The 23,381-nt window shown below is 37.1% G+C and overlaps 1 protein-coding gene across 5 annotated transcripts in view; it reads left to right on the forward strand.

Annotated features, from left to right (window-relative positions):
* Nucleotides 1–470: 470 nt before the first annotated feature.
* Sacs (sacsin molecular chaperone) overlaps nt 471–23,381 on the forward strand; it is a 148,138-nt gene continuing 125,227 nt past the window's right edge. For 3 of the 5 annotated variants that reach the window (XM_021734738.3, XM_005337582.4, XM_078015691.1), the window contains exons 1-2: nt 474–603; nt 15,456–15,968. In XM_021734738.3, the coding sequence (XP_021590413.2) occupies nt 15,949–15,968 (20 nt within the window). In that variant the 5' untranslated portion in view covers nt 474–603; nt 15,456–15,948. Of the gene's footprint in view, nt 604–15,455; nt 15,969–23,381 lie in introns of all 5 variants that reach the window. The other 2 variants (XM_078015692.1, XM_040281323.2) reach the window with 1 other exon arrangement.

Below are 23,381 nucleotides of genomic sequence, written 5' to 3' on the forward strand. Positions count from 1 at the left end.
ATTAAATTGACGTTAAAAATTACAACTGTATGGCATTTCCAAGTTCACAAAGCATTTTGAGTGAATGCTTATTTGTTTTTCACCTTTGGAACCTCATACCTCAATCCAAAGAACACAGATTCATGCGGTGCAAACACACCGTGTTGTTGTGTTTTATCTGTGAGTGCATTGCTAGGATTTGGGGTTTCTTTGTAATAAATTGTAGGATCTCCCGACTGGACATTGCCTGCTCATTTGCCTCTTCATTTCCCATGAAGTCAAGGAGACCCAGCCTGAGGTCTAAAGCCCCAGTTATTTGTTTAATAGAGTCAATCTTCCATCAACCAATCTCCCCTGATAAAATGAAGAAAATTTAAAAATCTCTCAACGGTTACAACAATCCCGTGTCTGCAGCATCATGGAAACCTAAGGTCGATGATCTGCCTATCTCTTTAAAAAAAAAAAAAAAAAGGGCGCTGGGTGGGGGGAGCTACTGACTCTGCGGCATTCGGGTGCTGGGACCCAGTGCGGCTGGCTGCGGTGGCAGTCACGCTGGAACCTGCTGATGGTACAAAAGGCAAACAAAGGCACCAAGACCGGGATGCGTGATGCTGACAGCGACCAGTAAGTATCCGAGGCTCCAACGAGGTCGTGAGCGAGGAGGGGACGTGGACCAGAAGCCTAGGGCGACCCCGGGCTCCGCGGTGGGATGGGTCCTGCAGTCCCCCGGGAGCGCCTGGGAGCCAGGGTCGGTCCGTCTCTGCAGCCGTTTGCGGGGATCCCGGACCCCCTTCCTAAGGTCTTGGCCTCCGTTAGAGGATAGAGCATCTTCTTAGGTGTGCGGTGCCGCTGTGAGTCATGAGATCTTTTAAAAAGGTTGAGTCTGGGCTGGCTGCCCGCGGGTTGGGGGGTGAGGCGCCAGCTGCAGCGTTACTAGAGATCCGCTCTGCTCAGGACGCGCAGACCAGCCGCTTTGTCACTGTAATTGCCACCCTGGGCTGCAGAGTGCGGTCCCCATGCATCTACTGCTGTAGTACAGTGTGAGGAGTCTTGAAACCATCAGGTGGGGTTCTCAAAGGAGCTTGTTGTTTGATTTCTAGTGGTTGTCCTCCTTTTAAACAGCCTGTCTTCAAACCATCCCAGGCGTGACTTATGTAATAATATTTGAAAATCCTTTTAGTTAAAAACATTTTTTCTTATTTGATTTCATTTTGACCAGTGATTGCTCGATTCTTAGACGGTATTCCAATTTAAGCAGGAAAATCTCATGACTTCTTTCTTTTCTTCTTCTCTTCCTACCTTTTCTTTTCTTTTTTTTTTTCCCCTTAAAACAAGGCTCATGTGTCGGAGAAGAGGGTTGACGTTCTTTCCTCACATAGCCATTGTTTTGGCTTTAAATTTTAATTCTGCCTCTGCAGATGGATGGTTCTTCCATTTAAGTAAAATGTAAAATACAGATTGATTGCATGTGTTTCTCAAGCATTAGCTTCCAGAAATTTTACGGAAGGCCAGCTCTTTATTTCTACACCAACACAAATAAAAGTAATTGATGCTGAAACCCATTTTGTTTGTCACATGACAAGTAAATCTATCACTTTTTAAGCTACTCATTGATAACCCGATACATACTAGGTTAATGCCTGGTTCTTATGTTCCTATAGTATTATTTTCGGTTAACCAGCTTTCATTCCTTAATCTTGTCCATGAAGACTTACTTCATGCTATGACAAGTCTCTCTCATTCTTGGTCATTCCTTTCATCCTTTGTTTCCCTTCTCTGAATTTTTGGATGGATAATTTTTCTCCTCTTTTCCCCTGGGATCTTCAAGGCTTGCTCTGTAAATCCTTCAAACAAACCAAGCCAGATTTTCTAGCTTCCCATTTGTTTTTGGATATCTTGCTTGAATTCTATAAACTTTTCTATGGTTAATGCAATGTTTTATATTCTTCAGTTTTTTAAAACTAAGATCAGAAGCACATTTGGGTACTATTGCTTTGTGCTGGATTTGTCCTCTGTAGTCTTGGGTTCAAATCTCTGCTCTGCCATACATATTGTCACTCTGCAGTCACTGAGGATTCACTTACTTTCTGTAAGTCTCAGTTCCTTCCTCTGTCAGAGATGATGGGGGTCCTTGCTCACAAAATTACCATAGAGTTGAAACCAGAAAATGTGCATGAAGATGCCTAGTACATACTTCACACAATGTAATCATTTGGTGTTTTGACATTTTCTCATTCAATCCATTCATCTACTATCCACCCATCCATGATCCCCGCAAAAGTGGTTTCACATATTAGTTCACAAAAAGAATGAACTTCTGACTGTGTGCATCTTAATCAGCTGTGATCAGTTCAAATATACCTATTCAGTTCTTGCTATGGGATAAACACTGTTCTAGCAACTTTTACTTATAAAAGTAATGCTAAATTTCCATTTTGTCATAAGAGTATTCTGTTAGAGGAAGGAAGACCGATTTCCTTAAGTTCATTATGATAGTAGCAGTGATGACAACATTGATCACTCCCACCATGAGTCCAAGGAGGATCCTTAAATGTGATTGATGTAGACGTGCCAAATTGTAATTGGAATAATTCCGTTGCTATTCTGGTCTTGGACAGTGTCAATGGCAATGTAATTTTTGTATTTTCTGTTGCTATTTTAATTTCTATTTTATGTGTCTATCTCCTTTCTCCTTGCCATCTTTTCTTTCCTTAAACTTGACATTTAGCACATTGCATTCGATTTCAATGTTTAGGATGGAGCTGTTGCACCCTAAGAGGGAACATAGTGAAATTGGAAAAAGCACTACGTTTTATTGATTATGGAGTGTGGCTCTAGCGCTACCTTGGCTTCTCTTTGTGCCAATTAGAAAGTCATTCACCCTTATCCTAAGGTAAGAGATCTGAGTTAGAGAATCTTCATATTTCCTTTGTGCCATGAGTGTGTGATTCTTTGGTCTATCCTCGGTTTATAAGAACTACTTGATCCAATTAGACATCTTTACCTAGGTTGTCTCTTCTGATTCTCACAGTAGCCTTATGAAGCAGGCAGTTCCATTTTTTTTTGTAGTACAAAATATAAGATTAAGATACAGTAGAAGCCTATCCATTTTTTAGTTGTTAAAGGAGATGTTGATGAGTGTGATATTGGGGTTCACTTTCTTGCTGAAACTCTCAAACTAAAAACCCTGAGCTCTGGTCCTTTCCGCAGTGTCCTTTCTCAAGGCACTTAGAATTTATGGTGATTTGAAACCCAAGATGCCATGATTGCTCTTGGTTTTGTAAGGACTAATTTTGGTTTCACTTATAGCATTGCTTCATCCAGACGGACATTTGTTTTAAACATTCTACTCTGGATTAGATCAGGAGTCTGTTATCTAGGACAGTCTGTTATCTAAAGGCTTTGCAGTCTACAAAATCTTCATGTGTTCTGAAATGATAACATTTTAATATAAGTCAAATTCATCCTAATATCATTTAAGTTTCACAGGCCTCTTTAGTTTATTAAAGTACTAAATGCTTTAATTTGAATTTTATAAGTATCTGGAATTTATACATAATGGTAGATAGAAGCTCAGGTTTTCTTCTTGTTTTTAATACGATGATAAATTTAACCATTAAAAATACCAATAGATGCAAGATAAAATACAAGAAATATTGCATAAGACAAACACACTAATGAATTATTATTTATCTGAAATTCAAACTTAACCAGACACATATACTTATAATTAATTTGCTAAATTTGGCAGTACTCTATAAACAAACTTAACTGATGAATTAAATGATAGTTACTTTGCATGTAAGGATAACAATTTGTTAGTTCTCTAAGTTTAACACATAAAACCAATCACTATCAGTTTTCCACGAATCATGCCAAACACCCCACTAGTTTTTACTGTTGATGTTTTATTTTTTAAATGTGTACGCTAAGTGAACATCATAAGAAAATTCTTACCCTGAAGAACATATTTGTGTCCAACTCATGTTCCTGTTCCCTAGAGACCCTCCTAAGAATTAAAAACAAGCTAATACCCAGATTTTAAATGAATTTATTTGGAGTCAAGAGTTGATTTTGAAAAGTGACATACAGTATACTCATTCTGACGTTTACCCTCTTGAAGCCTCAGGTTCTTTCTTCTTACACGGGATCAAGCATGAGTTAACAATCCCAACTCAGAGGTTAGGTGACAGGTCAGCAAGCCCCTGGCATGGCTGTATAGGATGGACTCCCCCTCATAAAGCTATTTTTTAAACAAACGAATAAATATTATTTATCCCTCCTCAGAGCCACTTGGTATCAGTCATCTAATATCAAGCTAGATAGATTTTAATCATATAATTTTAATATTAATTTTAACAGCTTTACTGAGATATAATTCACATACCATACAGTTTAACCATATATTATTTTTATATAAAATCTTATCTGTGAGATAAATTGAGCTTTTTTAAAGGGAAACCTAAGAGTCCAAGGAACTTCTGTTCTAGTGCGACCCCCCACAAACATCTGCTTCCCACAATTAGCTCTGCTGTTTGGTAGACTGAAATCTGAGGCTGGATCAACTGGATTCTAGCTATACTAATAAAAGAAGGTGTGTTTTTATTACCTGGAAATTGACCAAAGTTATTAAAGTGTTCAGTCTCTATTAAATACCTTATGTATCCATAGTCTAGAACCTATTTGAATGGGGGCGTCAAAGATGAACAAAACATGCATGAGGGATTTCAGCAAAGTAAATGACAAAGACTTGTGTAACACAGAGGGCTTTGGTACGCTGAGGAAATAAGTTTTTTTTTTCTTATTTAATCTGAAACAGAGTATCTTTACTATTGTACATTTTCCATGGAAGTCTTTAATTACACACATATGCCCAATGAGTGGCACTCACTTTTAGCTTTACCTTTATGTGCTGTATAAAATGCATTTTATACACCTATTCAATCACAGGGTGTGCATTCGAGGTCACGTAATGGCTATGGTGACCGTGACCTTTTCTACAACACATCGTGCTGAAGCAGTACTGCCAGTAATGACATCAGCAATACTTGCTATGCTGTAGATTCTGTCTGTCGATTTATACGTGATTTCACCTTTTTCATTTTGCAAAAGTTCCATTTTAAACCAAGTCTGCCTTTGCTGACTCACGTTTTTACCCTGACTCGACAGAGGATGAGACAATCAATCTCTTGGTGATTCCAGTGGGGGCTTTCTGGTGGGCTTCAAGTCTGTCTGCATTGGATTCCTTGTTTCTGTAATGTTAGGGACTTTTTAGGGTAATTTTCCACCATATCCTAGAGGATTTAGCCATGTATGAGTTTGTTTGGTCCGTAAATGATTAAAAAAAAAATAGTGTGGATTTTTAGTTCTCTTCTTCAGAGGAATGTGTGCCCTGTTCTCAGGAAGTGGCTAAGGGCAATGCTCTTTTTTTGCTGCAAGAGTTAATAGACAGTATCTAGGGAAACAAGGCTCTCCTGATAGGTCAAGCTGCAGAGGGCTGGGCCCGGGAGCACTGCAGCACTGAGCATAGTGAAAGAGCAGGAGTTGTCTCTGCTGTCCTTCCTTCTGCCCTGACATGACCCTTCGCCCTCCCCACCTCCCACCCCATGAGGAGGGGGTTTTACTAGTCTTGAAACAATGCATGTGGTTCTGAAATTTGACAGACAAGCAGAAAGGACATCACGTTGAAGAGGGTAGATAGCTCCTGATTATATTTTTATGCCATCCCTGTAGGAAAAGCCTTTCTTGTCATTTCCTTGGGTGACAGCCAGCTGTCCGTGTTCTAGTTCTTAGGGTGTTCGCTTTGTCCTCCTTCTTTCTGCTGCAGTTCACGTCATTGTACCTCAGAATCCCCTTCATCTTCCCACATGCTTCCCCCTGCCCACCTCTGCCAAAGGGCAACTTTGAGTTAAAAGAACATTACCTATGGCTTGTCCTGCAGCTGTGATCTAAGCCTGGAGTCTCCAAGCTGTTTCTGTTTCAAAAGGAATTTTCACATCGGTGAATCAGTGGACCTGGCATGTTTCTCTTCCTACTCCTTAAATGAGATCATATAGAGTGCCAAATCCTCCCACTCTGGGTAAACCCCAGGTTGCCAAAATAGAATATTTTTGCTGGGAAGGCAAAGAGGTCACTGAGTGGACACACTGTGCTTATGATAGCCACGGGCAGCAGCTGCAGGTTTCAGAGCCAGACGGCCGTTTTTGTAGTTGGCAAAGATGGATGTCCAAGCCCCATTTCCCAACAGTGACTCTATGGCTTTGATTGTTTTGGTCCCTGATGCATGAGGTGAGGACAGGGATCAGTGGGCAGACACTTTCATGGACACATTTCATATTATTTTGTGCATTACAAAATATAAGTAAAAGTAGAGGCATCCGATATGTGTACAAACTGGACTTTAGTAAGCACTTTCAGACCCAGTTCACTTTGGACTTTGTGATGATGCTGTCAATAGATAGGGCATATCCTGGCTTTACAGGTGAGGACAGTTGGCCACTGAGAGATTGTGTAATTCTCAAGTCCTGGTGAGTAGATGGCCCATGTTGGAAGGTTCCATTATGCCTCATTGCTTTCCAAATTACATAGTAGAAACCGCTTTATCCCCCTCCTAGAGAAGGTAAAAGAGGAGAAGGAAATAATATTTGAATGTTCATGCAATTTTCCCTCGATATCTGCAGTGGATTAGTTGTTATTGGATGCTGAATCTGAGATGCCCAAGTCTATTATATAAAATGGTACATTTTTTACACAGAACCTACACACATCCTCCTGTAGACTTTAAGTGGTGCTTAGATGACTTATAAAACCTAATGCAAGGTAAATATGCAAATAGTTGTTATACTGTGTTGCTTAGAAAATAATGACCAGGAAGAAAGTCTGTACATGTTCAGTAGAGATGCAGTTTTTTTAAAAAATATTTTTGATCTATATTTAGGCGAATCTGTGGATGCAGCACCCATGGATACAGAGTACTGTACCTGTGTCAGGCACTCAATATTGGGGAATAAGGAAAGTACTGGGAGTTAGAGGACCTGTGTAGTCCCTATATGGGCTGATGCTTAATTCTTCTAGGCACCAGCCTCATTACTATAAAAGGGAATTAACAATTACCTACCCAATCATAAGCCTTTAACAAAGCTGAAATGAGATAAAACCTATGGAATCATTTTAATGAATTAAAAATACCATGACTGGGCTGGGGTTGTGGCTCAGTGGTAGAGTACTTACCTAGCATGTGTGATGCACTGGGTTTGATTCTTAGCACCACATATAAATAAATGTATAAAATAAAGGACCATCAACATCTAAAAAAATAAAAAAAAATACCATGACTATACAAGGTAACCTTATTATACTGCACTTTAATATTAAATATCAATAGCATTTTAACTATACATAAAATTTAGGATATACTCATTTTGTGGGGGGTATGTTAATGAAATACATGAACACAAAATTTTCATGAAAGTGGTAAAAGATGCCAGACTTATCGAATCATGATTAGTTTGTCAGTCTTATTGAAGAACTGTCTTAAATTTTTTAGTATGGAGTTTAAATGTTGGTGTTTCTTCCTTTAAAAAATTGCATTAGGCTGCTGTTCAATCATATTATATGCCAGAATAAAGAAGATTAGCTTTTATCTTTCAAGGTTCTTGTTAAGGATTTACATAAGTAAATGTGTCATAGATTGAAACATTCAAAAGTCATGCATTATTAAATGAGGAATTATTTCCCAGGAAAACATTAAATATCTAAGTGTAAAAGTTCTGACTAGGATTGGGCATGTAATCAGTAAAGAACAGAAGGCATTTCCATAGTCTACAGTAATAAAACTACAGTAGGACAAAATATGTATTTCATTACAAGCAGTGACACTCTTTGCATTCATCCCCACATATCTACTTATTTAGAATATTTAAATTCAGTGCACCCGGTAATGACTATTTTGTTGAGTTTGATAGATGTGCGTGCATGGAATCATAAACTGGAAATTTCAAAAACGATTTTAATATTTCTCTTGCTGGCATTTGTTGGTCTTGGGTTAGTGCAAAGAAATCATGAGAAAAGATACAATGATATACAATAAATATTTAGTGAATGTTGATGTGCTTTATTTATTTCCTGACTGTTGTATGAGAACTGATCTGGTTTATTAGAGAAAGCCAAGCTGCGGGCCTGGTGATCATGTTGGAGTTGTCTCCTCCTCAGTGGAGCACTGCAGGGACCCAGGGTCCCAAGAGGCACTGTGGTAAGTGTTCATTCTCCCTCCCTCCATGCTGCCACCACGTGGTTATCGTTTACAGAGACTAACATTCATGTGGCACCCTTATAGACTGGCCCCGGGGATTTTTGTCACTGTGTCCCCTTCTTTTCTATGTCCTTAGGGTCTGGGTCCATACTTTAGCCTTTCTGAGCTTCTGTCTCTTAAGCCTTAAAATGAGGAGACTCTCTGGTCTACCTCTCTTAGAAAGTTGTTTGGACGATCGTGTGACAATGTGTGTGATTGTAAAAGATGATACAGATGTAAGAATTATTATTTAGTTACTATATTTTGCCGAATTTAGTAGTCATTAGAACGGGTTTACAAATATATCTTGTGAACCTTTGGAAGACGAAGGGACAGGTTTGGAATGATTGAGAAATACACTGTCATGGAGCACTTTTCCAGGTGTTAAGATGCTGAACCCGCCTACAGAGAGCGTGACTGGTGGTTCAGGAAGGGTATAGGTGCTGCTAAGGGTACAATGATTCCATGCAATGAGGAAGTGATCCCTTCTGCCAATTCCTTCTCTCTTTGCTTGCCCTCCCTCCCCAGCCTAGGAGGAGCTGGGGATGGGACCCAGGGCCTCACTTAATCCTAGGCAAGTGCTCTACCACTGAGACACACCCTCATTCCCCTTATTCTCTCTCTGTAAAGGCTTATTAAATAGACATTATTCCATCTCTAATTTTTTATTTTTGTTTTGTGGTACTGAGCATTGAACCCTGGGGCATTCAGCCACTGAGCGGCATCCATGGTCTTCTTTTATTTATTTTTATTTTTTTGAGACAGATCTCACTAAAATTATGGAGGCTGACCTGGAACTTGTGATCTTCCTGTCTCAGCTTCCTGAGTCCCTGGAGTTACAGGTGTGCCCCACCACATCTGGCTCTAATTCTTAATCAACAGCTGTTTTGAATACAAATCAAAGATATTAAAGAGGTCACTGTATGATAGATCTGCTTTCAATACTGTCTGATATGCATGACATAATTTATAGTACAATTCTAACTTTAATTCTATTTAAATGAAAATAGTAGGCATAGAAAATAGTATATGTAAATTGTAGTGTGTTGCCAATTTTCTTAGGTACTTTCTTTCTTTCTTTTCAAGAGTTCTTTCTGTATTCCGGACACAAAACCTTTGCTCATTTTTCCATATGGCAAATATGTTTTGATTTATATAGCATGCCTTGGGTGAACAGAAGTTTTTAATTTTAATGTAGACTGAATTTAACAATCTTTTTCTTTATGACTAGTGCTTTCTATTTGTTATTTAAGAAATTCTCCTCTATCCTGAGGCCAAAGAGAGATTGTGTTACAGTTCTTTCTGAAAGTTCAAGGTTTGATTAGCATCTATGTCCTTAATCATCTAGAATTGATATCTGTGCACAGTACGGTGTTCAGATAAGTTTTCTGTGCTTGTCTCTCTGTTGATGAATGCTTGTCTTAGTAACATTTTTGGAATGGTCTAGCTTTCCCCCTAAGCTCCCTGATAGCTCTCTTATGGATCAAGTTTCTATTGACACTTGGGTCTGACTCAGCTGACTCTGATTGTTCCTGTGCAAATGCCACACTAATTATAATAAGGCTTGATATCTAGAAAAACAGGACTTCTCCTTACTTTTTAAAGGAGTGTCTTTGGTTATTCTTGTCCCTTTGTTCTTCCACAGAACTTTTAGAATTAGCTTGTCAAGTTTTATAAAAAGTGATTTGGATTTTTGTTTCCAGTTGCTCTGAATTATAAGATCAATTTTCAGTGATAGTGAGCCTTTCTGTCCATGGTACACATAGCTCCATTTTAAAAAGAACATCTTTAATGTCTTTTGTTAAGGTTTTTAGATACTTCTTCAATTTTTTTATATTAATTCCTTCCTGATAGTCATTCCAAGGAGTCTCACAGTTAGCTTTAAAAATATGCCTTTAAAAAAAAAACTCTTACTGGTGTTGAGTGGGGCTGGGGTTGAAGCTCAGTGGTAGAACGCTCACCTAGCACGTGTGAGGCATATTTTTGATCCTCAGCACAATACAAAAAGAAACAAATAAAATAAAGGTATTGTGTCCATCTACAACTGAAAAATTAAAAAAAAAAGAAATGCAACTGAGCTAATATCAGTATGCTTGGTTACTATCAGTACTTTATTATTAATTTTTGTTGTCGAAATTTATGAAACTTTTCTGTGAATCCCGACAGTTTGGTTCCTCTTCTTCCTTCTTTCTTCCTCTTTGTTTCTATTTTTTTCTGTCTTGTACTAACTACCATCTCTGACAAAATGTTGCATACAAGTGGAGAAAGCAAAGTATACTTATTATACCGTTAAAATTTGACCTTTAATCTGCTTAGCTGATTGTTTAGTAAGAGTTTTTGTTCTGTATTTTTGGTCATGGATGGATATTAAATTTTTCCTATGATAAATCCAATTTGGTATTATCTTTATTATACATTGCTGGGTTCACCTTGCTAATATGAATTTTGAATTTTTGTGCCTATGATCTTGAGTAAGCGTGGCCAGTAATTTTCCTTTTTTTCATACTTTCCCAATCTGATTTGGACATATTTACAGCCTCATGAAATTAATTGGGATTATTTCCTGTTTCTTATATTCTCTGGTAGAATTCATATGATATTAGAATTATCTGTTTATTGAATATTTGGTAGAACTCACCAGTAAAATCATCCATTCTTGCATTTTTTTTTCCCTCAGGGAGATTTTAAATATCAGTGATTGAAACAATTTAGTAAGATCAACTTATTCTTTAAAAAAATTTTTTTTTGTAGTGTTGGACAGAATGCCTTTATTTTGTTTATTTTTGTGCAGTGCTAAGGATTGAGTCCAGTGTCTCACATGTGCTAGGCAAGTGCTCTGCCTCTGAGCTATAGAACCAGCCTGGATCAACTTATTCTTTAATGAGTTTTGGTACTTTATATTTTGTAGGAATTCATCCATTTTCAAAATGTTCACATTCATTACCTCAAGCTTGTTTATAGTATTCTTCTTTATTTTCAAAAAATTTCTCATTCCCAATACATTTTAAAACTTTTTTGCTTTATGATGATCAATCTTCCAGAAATTTTCCAATTTTAGTAGTCTTTCAGAAGAATTAACTTTTGTTTCTGCTGAAATTTTCCTTTTTGTTAATTACTCTCCTATCTTTATTTCTCATTTCCTTTGGAATTTGTCCCCAAAGGAAAATTTAACCTTTTTCTAAGTTCTTGAAATGGATATTTAACTCAATTTTCAACCTTTCTTCTTTCTGAAAGAAGTCACTGAAGGCTAAGCTTTCCCCCATAAGTTTACTAATCCCTACTTTTAATAAAGAAAAAGCAGGTCAAAGACTGTTTTTGGTGAGCACTTGTATCCAGTCAGAATTTAAGAATCCCTTTGCATTCATTTTAGTTATCTTCAGAGTTACCTTCTATTTGTAGCACATGGCATTATTCAGTTTCTATTTATGGTAGAGATAGAAATTTTTCTTTTATTATATATTTATTCGAACAGAGAGTGGCTTAGTCCGTATTTTTGTTGTTGTTGCTAATAATACAATATCACAGACTGGGTGAATTATAAAAAAAAGAGGTTGATTTTGGCTCATAGTTCTGGCCCAAGGTTGAGTAGTCACATAGAGTGATGGCCTTATTACTGACAGAGTCCCAGTGCTGCTCCAGGGCTCACATGGCAATAGACAAGGAGCATGCTTGTGTCTCCACTGTTATCTCTCCTTTTCTTATACAACTACAGAACTCTCTCATGGCAGCTGCACCCCATGATTTTACCTAATCCTAATCGCCCCCAAAAGCCCTACCTCAAAACACATAGATTAAGCTTCTACCCTCTGGAGACCACACAATGGGGATTCAACTTCAACATGAGTTGTAGAGGGAACAAATCATATTCAACCCACAACAGAGTTATTTCAAGAAAAATATTAATAATTGAAAAAGTGCTACAAAAATTGGCCAGAAAGGTATGTTGTAGCTCAAATATGAAAAATTATGAGAGTGATTTATCAGGGACTCTTTTTTGGGAAACTAGAGTTCTGAGGAACTGCTACCTTCCCTCATTCATATGTACCATTTTGTTGCATATGTAATTATTCAATCATAGCCGGTAATTTCTGACAATTGTGGAAAATAATGCAGAGATGGACGTGTACAATGTTCTAATGTCCAGTAAAGAGAATAATTACTCTTGAGAATTCCAAATTTTGGGTTAGATGTTAATTGCAGAAGTGTTATTAAAATTAAAGATTGGATTATTTGAGAGTGAATTCAGGAGGTATTAGAAAAGGTCACAGTGATCCAGCGTGTGTTCATCAAGAGCAAGTCATGTCATATGAAACCACTTCCCCCTTATTACTAAGACAAGATTATTTGATTGGCAGATCAGTGTAAATCAGGAGAAAGACTGTATTGTGCTTTAGTAATACATAGGCCAAAGTTATCATATACTGTAAAGTGATAGAAATAAGTGTGATTGACTCTATGTTGTTTAGCAATCTTATCAACATACTTGATAATTAATATTTCAAATCTTAGAATATTTGTTTTAAAAAAGCTTCGAGAAACTGGAATTGGAGATTCAGTGAGGTTACAAAGCATGAATATGTAGTGTTCCACTGAGATCAATACTTCTCCAATTTCCCTCTAATGTTCCCCCAGGGCCAGGACATGGTGAGCAGATACTCTGTACAGACGTAGGACAGAGCCCCAGAGGTTTTGCTTCAAGTATAACTAATCCCGGATTTCCCTGTACTTGTATCTTCTATCATAAAGATTCCTATAAAACCTGCATCTATTCTACAATACATTTATATTTTATGATTATATTTAAAATAACATTTGATCAGCCAAACTTTGTTTTTATTTAAAAGACCTGTTTGGAGCTTGGGGTATAGCTCAGTGGTAGAGCAGATGCTTAGCATGTGGGAGGCCCTGGGATTGATCCCCAGTGCCAAAAACAAACAGAAAAAAGGCATATGTGGGTGAATTTCTAGTCCCAGAATCGTTGAGGGGTTTTAAAACAAGTATACTTGTCTATAGTTGTAGAGTTTTAGAGACATTAACAACTTAGAACACTTATTCCCAGCTCCTTGCTTTATAGATATAGAAATTGATCCTCATCTTCCACTTCCTAATATTTGACCTCTCTTATTAATCTAAATATTTCAAATGAAGAATCCAATTTTAAAAATCTGTTGTCACATCGAAGGCTTAGATCCTCTTGCTGATGTAATCCTTCACTTTCATTTCTAAATTTTAAATTTAAATGTACGATTTCTTGAATTCTTGACATGTGGCAATCAAGATGTCATTGTTTTAGTTAGCTGTTGCATAGTGGTGACCAAAATACCTGACATAAACAATTTAGAGGAGGGAAAGTTTAGTGGAGGCTCAGTTTGAGAGCTCTAAGTCCACGGACAGCCCACTCCATGGCTCTGGGCCAGAGGTCAGGCAGCACATCATAGGGAAAGGACCCAGCAAGGGAAAGATGCTCCACTCATGGTGGGGACCAGAGTGGGCGCCAGGGAAGAACAGCCCTTCATGGGTAAACCCCCAGAGACCCACCTTCTCCAGCCACGCCCTACCTGCCTACCCTTATCACCCAGTCAGTTCATTCAAAGTAGGATGGATTTAGGTTACAGCTCTCACAATCTTATCTTATTGCCTCTGAATATTTTTGCATTAACAGGAGTTTTTGGGGACACTTCATATTCAAACCATAGGAGTCATGATATTAGATTTTATTAAGATTTTGGATTGATTTGTTCTAATTAATCTTAATCACAATGCCTAGTTAAATTTTTAATTGTCAAGTTGTTGGGGAAGTGTTTTCAGGGAAGGGTGTGGGTTGAGCTTTAAGTTCTTTTCTAGGGTTTTAATGAACATCCAAATACTTATAACACTATTACTATAGCTTAGATTATCATCTCTCTTACTTTTGTCCACAATGAAAGCTTGGGAGTATAATCTGGTGGTAGTGTTTTCCAGCATGCTAAAGCCCTGGAGTCTCTCCCTAGCACCACCAGGTTAGAGGATAGAAAAGAACAAAAGAAAAAATGAAGAGGTATTTTTTTTTTTTCAGTTTGAGCCCATCCCTCCTTGAGTGATTTTAAACAAATTTACTTACTTTCCTGCATCCACATTTCTTTAACATATATATTAGCTGCTCTAGCTCTCTTGTTCTACTTCAAAGAACCATGAATTGTAATCATGTGTAAGAGATAATTTTCAAATATTTGAAAATTATCAAGTATTTATAACCATGGCATCTGTATGAGTGGCAGAAAATTCGTCTTATGTGTCCTACTAGTTTATCACTGTGGTGAAAAGTTTGTCATTTTCCCCCTTCTCTTTATTTCTGAAAATGTTAGGCCATTGTGGCACCAATAGTTATTAAGAACATGACTATAAGGCAGTCTTTATTTATTCCTCTTTTCCTTTTTCTTTATTAAAAAAAAATAGAGTATAATTTCTCATTTTTCTAGTTATACATGATGTAGAATCCCACCAGTCATGTAGTCATATATGTACTTAGGGTAATAATGCCTGATTCATTCTACTATCCTTCCTATCCTCCCATCCCCTCCCCTCCCTGAACTCCTCTCTAGCTAATCTAAAGTAACTCTATTCTTCCTTAACCCTTCCCCCCCACCCCATCCTCCTTTATTGAGAGTTACCATCCACATATCAGAGAAAACATTTGGTCTTTGTTTTTTTTTTGGGGGGGGGGGATTGGCTTATTTTGCTTAGCATGATATTGGCTACTCTTCTTTTTCCAAGGTAAATGTTTCTCTTTCAAACACAAAATATTGTGTGTGTCAAGTCATAGGTTTGAGTTTTAAAGGTGTTGTTCCTGAATAGAAAGTGCATTATTAGTTACCTTGCCAGTTAACTAATGTGTGAGGAGAAGCACATATTTCCACTTGGAAGAAGCCAGGGAAATAGAGCATGAACCTAAATGGAGACTTTTTTTTTTTTTAATTTCTAGAGACCTCCATGTATGGTGCTGTGTGTGTTTGTTGGTTGTGTGTCTTGCTGGGAGGGAGGGATAAATGGCATGCTGGTTGGCTGTAGTGCCACCTGTGGTTTATAATTAGAAGGTTACTGGAACTAGGAACCATGGCTGTTTTCCATGAGAAATTGCATTTTCAGTGCACTGACTCGAGAACTTTCCCTTATTCTGGTGTTTACCCTTCCCTGATTTTCCTTTCAGGACCCCAGAAGTGAGGTCAAGATGCCCCTGTCACAAGAGCCAGAAGAAAGGCTGTCACCAAGAAGTATTTTGTATCTGCTGAAATGAAGGGGATTAAGACCGAGTCCAAGGACTTCTATAACATCTTCCCCCTGCAGCTTCAAGAAGAAATACAAGAGATTCTCAGATGAAAAAAAGTTAATTTTGTTTTGGGGAAAAGCCAAGAACTCTTAGCCAATCCAGTGTTTTACCTTAAGAACTTCCGTGGGTCACTGGATCAGAAGGCAGTCATTATCAGAGTGGGTGTCACACTTTAAGAAACGCAGACACGAAACACAAGGATGTTTTCTGACATCAGATGATGAAAGGATGTTGAAGGCAAAACCCAGCTTTTCACCAGCCAGGAAGAGCTGAACTCGGAGTGCACATTTAAAGACAAGACAAGCAAAAGACTTAAATAGAAGAAAGAAAAGTACTTTCATGGTTTTCAAGGACAAACATTTCAGAAGTGACAATGGAGACCAAGGAGAATAGGTAAATGAATTAATATTTTAGATGACAGTTGTTTGCCTTGAGATTTTAAGGCTTGTCAGGTTTTCCCAAATGAAATGTAGACAGGCAAAAACAAATGCCTGTTCTCTAGAGGTAAAAGTGAATTAGCCTCTATATAGAGGAACTCTCTATATAGAGATACTCCAGGTTTAAATTAGATTGCATATATAACATTCCAAGCCAAGCCAAGGATTAAAAATAATTTCTTCATATTTGTACACATAGTTTTGCATTTTTCTGTTTCCTTATGTGGCTATTCATGTTGTAGAGTTGATTAAACTCTCTTATTTTCTCTTTCATGAAATGTATATGTTAGTATCTTGCATCAACCATATTATTATTTGGAAAATATAAAATAAATAGCTGTGAAGTACTTGAAATTGTACTGAATAACCTGATGAAGGAGAGAGAGAGAGAGAGAGAGGGAGAGAGAGAGAGAGAGAGAGAGAGAGAGAGAGAGAGAGAGAGACTGACTTTTCCTTTATAAATTATGATGATAAAAGATAATGCTTGCTCCTTTTCTCAAATTGCTTATTTTACAAACTTGAGGATTAAGGTAAAAATGTAACATTTATGTATATTTGCAACTACTGCTTAAATTTCTCTGTGTTCTTCTTTTCTTTTCAAGCATATAACAAAACACCCTTTTATAATTTTTACTGCTGTATGCCAATGGCACACTCTTTAATTGAGATTTTAGTGCCATAGAGACCAGGGAATGCTTCACAAGCTAATAACTATGTCAGCAGATAAAAAGGCTTTTCAAATTTGAAACATTAGGGGAAAATGCTATTTGTTTTTCTCTTTACTTTTTGACTACAATTTTGCTCATTAGAGGAATTTCATGTTATCATTTCAGTAGAACTTGCCTCTTAGTGTATCCAGATTAATCTTGTGACTGATTTTTAAATTAATTATATGACTAGAAGCTGGGTATGGTAGTGTGCACTGATAGTTCCCAGCAGTTGGAAGGCTTGGTGGGAGGATCATTTGAGACCAGGAGTTTGGAACCAGCCTGAGCAATATAGTGAGATGAAAATAAAAAAGAATGCACAAGGTATTATTTATTTTCTGGTACTATTAGAAGTTGTCTGAGATGAATTTTCTTACTACTACTGATACTAAATTGTTTGGACATGAAAGAAATGTACTTTATTGTCTCATGTTATCTTGCAATATTGCTGTGGATTTTCTTTTTTAACCTTCTTTAGTATTTCTGTATTAGTACTTCCCCCCACTAGTTTAAGAAGTAGATGTTTTTTCAAGTGAAAGTCTATCTCATTTTCATTTACCTTGCCAGTTAACTAATTTTTAATGATTTCATTTATACATTTATTTGAAAACTGGTGGTTATATAAAATCACTGATGCTAACACTGATTATAGGTGGTCAACAATCAAGATTGATTTGAAGCATTTAATGATATTGAAAAACCAACAAATTACATTGTCTGTACAGGCACTAGGTGATAAATTCTATTTATAGCTAGAAAAAAGTATGAATAAACTTTGCAGATAATTCAGGTGTTTTTGTGCAGAGATTTACAATATGTGGACTTTGGCTACTTAGAATTCCCAGTTTACTTAAAGCCAAAATATTAGTGGCTGCATAGAACAACATTTTTGAATACATAAAGTAGATGTATTGAAAGTCAAAGCATCAACTTTGAAATTTTTTTTTCTTAATAAACACTGCAATTAAGACTTGTAAAAACCTGTCCCATTAAGATCATAAATTTGTGGAATACGGTTGCCTGGTCTCCTTGTTCCTAGTGCAAGATCATTTTTAAGGCTTAAGATAGAGCCTAGGCTTGCACTCTGGGGCTTTTGTACTTGACGTTGCTGGTGTGTGTGAATGGTGGTGGCTTCCTCAGAGTCTCAGCATTAGTATACAGGACCTTCATAGGCATTGGCTTTATGTATTTTTTTTTTTTTGTGGGGTGGGGAGAAGTTAAATTATCTATTAAGTTATATGAAATGCTATGTATATGCCAACATAAAACCAGATACATTATTGAATATACCCATTTGAAATTTTAAGTTAAAAGTTGCAATATACAGGATGCCTGTCCCTTCTTGAAGGCTGCTTTGAGAATCATCCCTCAATCCTTTGCCTTCAGGAAGACATTGGTGCAACAGTATGTGATGGTACAAAAAACAGATTCCAGGAATGGACTAGATTGGGGGGAAATGCATGAGGATGCCAAAGAAGCAGCAGCTCTGGCTATAATACACTTAGGAGCATGACATATTTGGGATCCATTCAGGCTGGTGACAATGTCTAAGAGATTTCCTTTTATGGGATGGGTCTCATTTGGTAGATGAGAAAATGGAGGTCACATGATTTGCTTAAAGTCATAGGGTTTGTTAAAGAAAAAAATTCATTTGACACTTGTTAAAATGGCAAGGAAGATTTTGTTCAGGACAGGTGCTAAGACTATTGCAGTGGAGGAGAGAGATGGGGTTCAATGGGTAATTTATAGCCATCATTCAGAATTAGGGTTTGGTGGATGGAAAATTACTGAGTGGACATCAGAGGCAGGAGAATTCTTGTTAACTGGCTTGATAGAACGATAATATATGAAGGATGAAAGATAAGGAATTTAATGAGATGTAAGTTGTGATCAAATATCAAGTTTGGGAGATTCTCACCAAATGGATTTATCAGGATGCTTGCTACAGTTGAGCCGGGCAGGTCAAGACAGGACCCTAATTGAAAAGAGTCTCAGAGGAGACTGCCTAAAGTGTGGTTAAGGAGAGATTCTTTTTTGGTCCCTTCTCTCATTTAAGGAAAGAAGGGACAGCTTTCTTTTCTCTGAATAATTTAAATGAATTTCTCATTCCATTATCTTTAGTTCATCAGTACTAGCTGAGCCCTCTGCTGAGTCTTGGTAGTACAGAACATTTGCTGGATGGTGTGAGAAGTCAGGCATTTAATGAAGGGGGATTTCTATGAAAATAAAAACAAAGATTAATCACTGGAACGGACTGTACATCCAATTTCTGAGACTAGAGGGCAGCTCGTTGAAAAGATTTCCAGATATCAGCCTCAAAGCCTCTTCAAATGGTGGAGTGAGGAGGCCAAGAGGCAGTCTAATGAATTTCCTGGTTTGCATGTCCAGGAGATGGTATAGCTGTCAGGGTCCAGTCAAGGTTCTTTACTGGAGCAGAGTGTGCAGATGCAGGTGAAAGGGTGACCTCAATCAGCACTTTGGTCTGTATTTGATCACAGATGTTTTCAAGGATGCATCAGAGTATAACAAAAACTTCCTGTGGACCAAAAAAAAAAAAAAAAAAGACTTTTAAATGGCTGTGGTTAAAGAGCAGATGAGTGCATTTGACCAGAAAATTCAGTTATTTATGTAGCATACATTTAAAAATAAAGAGAATTATGATGGATAACATTATACCAGGACTGTCAAGGATAGCAAAGTTATCAACAACTTTTCTAGGAGTGTCATACAACTTCTGAAATATTTTATTAATGATATTTACCTATACAAGTATAACAGAGAGAAGGCTAATAATAATTTTTTTATTTGACTAAATTTTTCATTTAATTAAGCATATTAAATAAGCCCAATTATTATTATTGTTATTTGAGGGGGTATTGGGGATTGAACTCAAGGGCACTCGACCACTGAGCCACATCCGCACCCCTATTTTATTTAGAGACAGTATCTTATTGAGTTGCTTAGCGCTTCACCTTTGCTGAGGCTGGATTTAAACTTGTGATCCTCCTATCTCGGCTTCCTGAGCCACAAGAAGCCCAGTTATTATTATTTTAAAAATATTTTTAGTTGTAGATGAACATAAAACTTTTATTTAGTTAGTTTTTTAAATGTGGTGCTGGGGGTTGAATACAGTGCCTCAGGCATGCTAGGCAAGTGTTCTACTACTGAGCCACAACCCCAACCCCTAATTATTTTTTATTACCACTCTTTTTACAAAGTGAAAGAACAAATCTTTGGGGATTTTCCAAGTGCCCTCTGGGAAATCTCAAAGTCAGTTTGAGATTGAGACATTTTTAGAATTTGATTTTGAGAAGACAAAACTCAAAAATGTCAAAAGTTTTGAACTCCTGGCTGAATCAGGTCCTAGGATGCTATGAAACAATTCCTAGCTACCTATTTAATCAAAGTAACCATAAAAGAATTTGAAAGGAGGTAACACAGTTGTTTTTTTTTTAAACTTAACTCTTAAGAGTGAGACTAGTTGATCCTTTTAAAAGTCAAAGACACAATAAAAGTTAGACAGGAAATTATTCTGATAAGACAGAGAATCCTTGTTTCCTAGGTGGATTACTTAAAAAGTAAAAAAAAACCTTTTAAAAATTTCTTATTAAGGGAAGATTAATAATCCAAGAAGATCCTGTTATTTAAACAGGTTTTTGCCATTTATAAACAAAAGAACAAATTATAAATAAGTCCATTCAACCTCAGTTTTGACCACATATGATAAAATTCCTTTGGGGATATTTTTCATAAACTTTCTATAATTTTTCATAAACTTTCTGTAACTTTTCATATCCAGTCAGGTTTTATCCTATGATTTCCTCTTTTTATTTCTGGGACAACCATTTCTATTATGATGAAATGTTTTTTTTTTCTTCCTCAGTAAAAACATACTTTGCATATTTTTCATAGAAAGTTGTTTCTCTTTCTCTTTATACTTTTAGTAGTTTCACTTACATATACATATATAACATTTAACAATTGGTAACATTTTTTTTTAACAGAGAAAATTAGGATGTGGACAGTTGTGGATTGGCTGTCACATACCAGCATTCTGTAATTCTGACTGCAAATTTTATGAGTGTACCTTCTCAAAATTTTGGCAGGCATGTGCATTGTAGTACAATTTTTCATATTTATTAACAGACCAAAATATATTTTGCCTCTGTACACCATATAAAAATAAGCCAAAATTTTATCAACTTAAAACTTGTGCTTAGTAATTAAAGTGCCAGAAGTTATCTTAGTTAGGAATTCTAATAAATATCTATTACCTAACAGAATTCTAAGGTTTCAAGTTACCGAAAAGATTATGGAAACTTTTGAGTAGACATTATAATATTAAACAAAGCTAGAGTCTTCTCAAGTTACTTCCCTATTAAGTATTTTTAGAGCATCTTTGTGTTAGGCAAGTATCATAAAAAGCAAACAAAAAAAATAAAGAAAGATAAAGATAAAGAAGACAAGAAAACCAAAAACTTAAAACACATGGGTGTTGTTTTATTGCTGTGCTTGATATATGTCCAGTGACAGGTATTAAGCATTAAGCAATTCGTCTTTCACCTCATCTTTACTTATATGTTTTTCTTAGGTTAAATACAAAGTTTTAAAAAGAATTTAAAGCATTTATTTATAATATTAATTTATTTGATTAGTAAACCCAAGTATAATGCTTAATTATATGTATTGCTGAAAACTTAGTACATATACCCATTTTCATTGAACAATAATTAATTTTTTGTAAAATTTTTAGTTGTAGATGGACACAATACTTTTATTTAATTTATTTATTTTTATGTATACTGAGGACTGAACTCAGTGCCTCACATGTGCTAGGCAAGCACTCCGCTACTGAGCCACACAACCCTAGCCCTGAACGATAATTCTAAATTGACTTTATTCATTAGAGATTTACTCAAGTTGTATGATCTTTCTTTGGGGTTAGTTTCTATGTTTCCTGGAGTTCTAGGAATACTTAATTCATGTAAGTGCTTATTTATCACTGAGCCAATTTGAATAGAACTCCTTTAAGGGAATTCATAAATTAATTTGGTGATACTTTCCAGAGGTAGAAAAATATCACGTCTATCTAAACATCCTAAGCATACAGACAGACACAAAGAGAGACCTCATAGCTTTTGTTCTATAATTTTAAACAGGAGTGAGGTAAACACAGTAATACAAAACTCACCGGTTTTTATAAAATAGTTGACTCTTGTCTTTGCCTTAGTCTTTATTCTATCTGCCTGGGGTTTGCAACAAATAGAGTAAGTCAAGGTTACCTGCTCGAAAGGAGAGAATGTTTTCCACCAACGTTTATGGAGGAGACTTTTAGATGTTGATATCCAATTGCTTCTGAGGGTCCCCGAGTCCTTTGTGAGTTCCTCATGGGGGAAGAGGGTCCAAAATTCAAGTAACTGTGAGGAGTTGAGAGGCTGGAGTGGAAAGGGAAAGTTCTGGCAGGGGCCAGAGGAGGTCAGGGTTGGAGGGCAGCCTACCTACCGAAGGATTCAAAGGAACTGAAGGGACCACCAGAGGTGGGTGGTAAGAGAGGAAGACAGAAGTGAAGGGGAGGAGAGGTCTTGGAGGAGTCAGCTTAGGAAAGTTCTAAATTGTCCTTAGTGAAATCAAGCCACAAGAAAGAAAGAGTTCAGAAGTAGGGCTGCAGTAGTGAGCCCAGGGTCATCAAAGATGGGAGGGGTGTGGGTAGATGGGGAATTCAGTCACGGAGAAGTGCCCATCTTCTTAATTAATGATACCTTGCAAACATGGAAGCCTGGTTCTCACAGCCAGCCTCTAGAGTATACCCAGAATCTTAGGAAACCAAATCTCTCCTGGCCATACTTCTATCAGCTATCATCAGGGCCCTGGCTTTAGAGTCGGACTCCCCAGTGGATTCCAGAGCAACCAGTCAGAAGACAAAAGCTTCAAATGTGCGCCATGGCTCCTGGATGAGTGGTCTGGGGTCCCGTGATGAGTCTGATCTTAAACAAGTCACACGGCACCGTGTGTGTTAAAGAAATAATTATTTGGACCTTTGCTAAATCAGTAAGGAAGACATTATTCAGGATGATCACAGCAGGTGTGAAGACTATCATGATGGAGGGAGGGGTTGAGTTCAACTGAAATACGGTGAAGACAGCTGGGAATTATGTGGAGACATGGAAGATGGAGGGCTTCTTGCTAAACTGATTTGATAGGTTTCTTGTGGAAGGCCAGGAAGGGTGATGGGATGGGGAATTCTCACCAAACTGACTTAGGGAGTTCCTGCTACAACTGGACAAAGACAAGGGCAAAGACAAGGTCTGAACGTGAGGCCTACTGGGAAACAGGCCTCAGAGGATCTTTCTAAAGTCTGGTCAAGAAGAAAGAATTTGTCAGGTACAAACTGAATCATTCTGGTCTTGTCTCTCCTGTCTCCCTGCAGGGGTGCCCTATGTGTTTGTGACATCTAACTTGGGGATTACAGTGCACCATTTTTAGTTAGGATTCTGCAAATAATCTTCTGTTCATAAAATTATTCATCCAAATAGCACGTATTGAGCTTTTATTTTGTGCTGGGGACTTGGAATATATCCAGGAATGAAACGGATATCGATAACAACTTTTGTTGAGTTTTTCATTTTCACAGAGCAAGGCAGAAAACAAACAGTACATCTAAT

Source organism: Ictidomys tridecemlineatus, chromosome 6, assembly GCF_052094955.1.
Source record: "Ictidomys tridecemlineatus isolate mIctTri1 chromosome 6, mIctTri1.hap1, whole genome shotgun sequence".
Lineage (NCBI taxonomy): Eukaryota > Metazoa > Chordata > Mammalia > Rodentia > Sciuridae > Ictidomys > Ictidomys tridecemlineatus.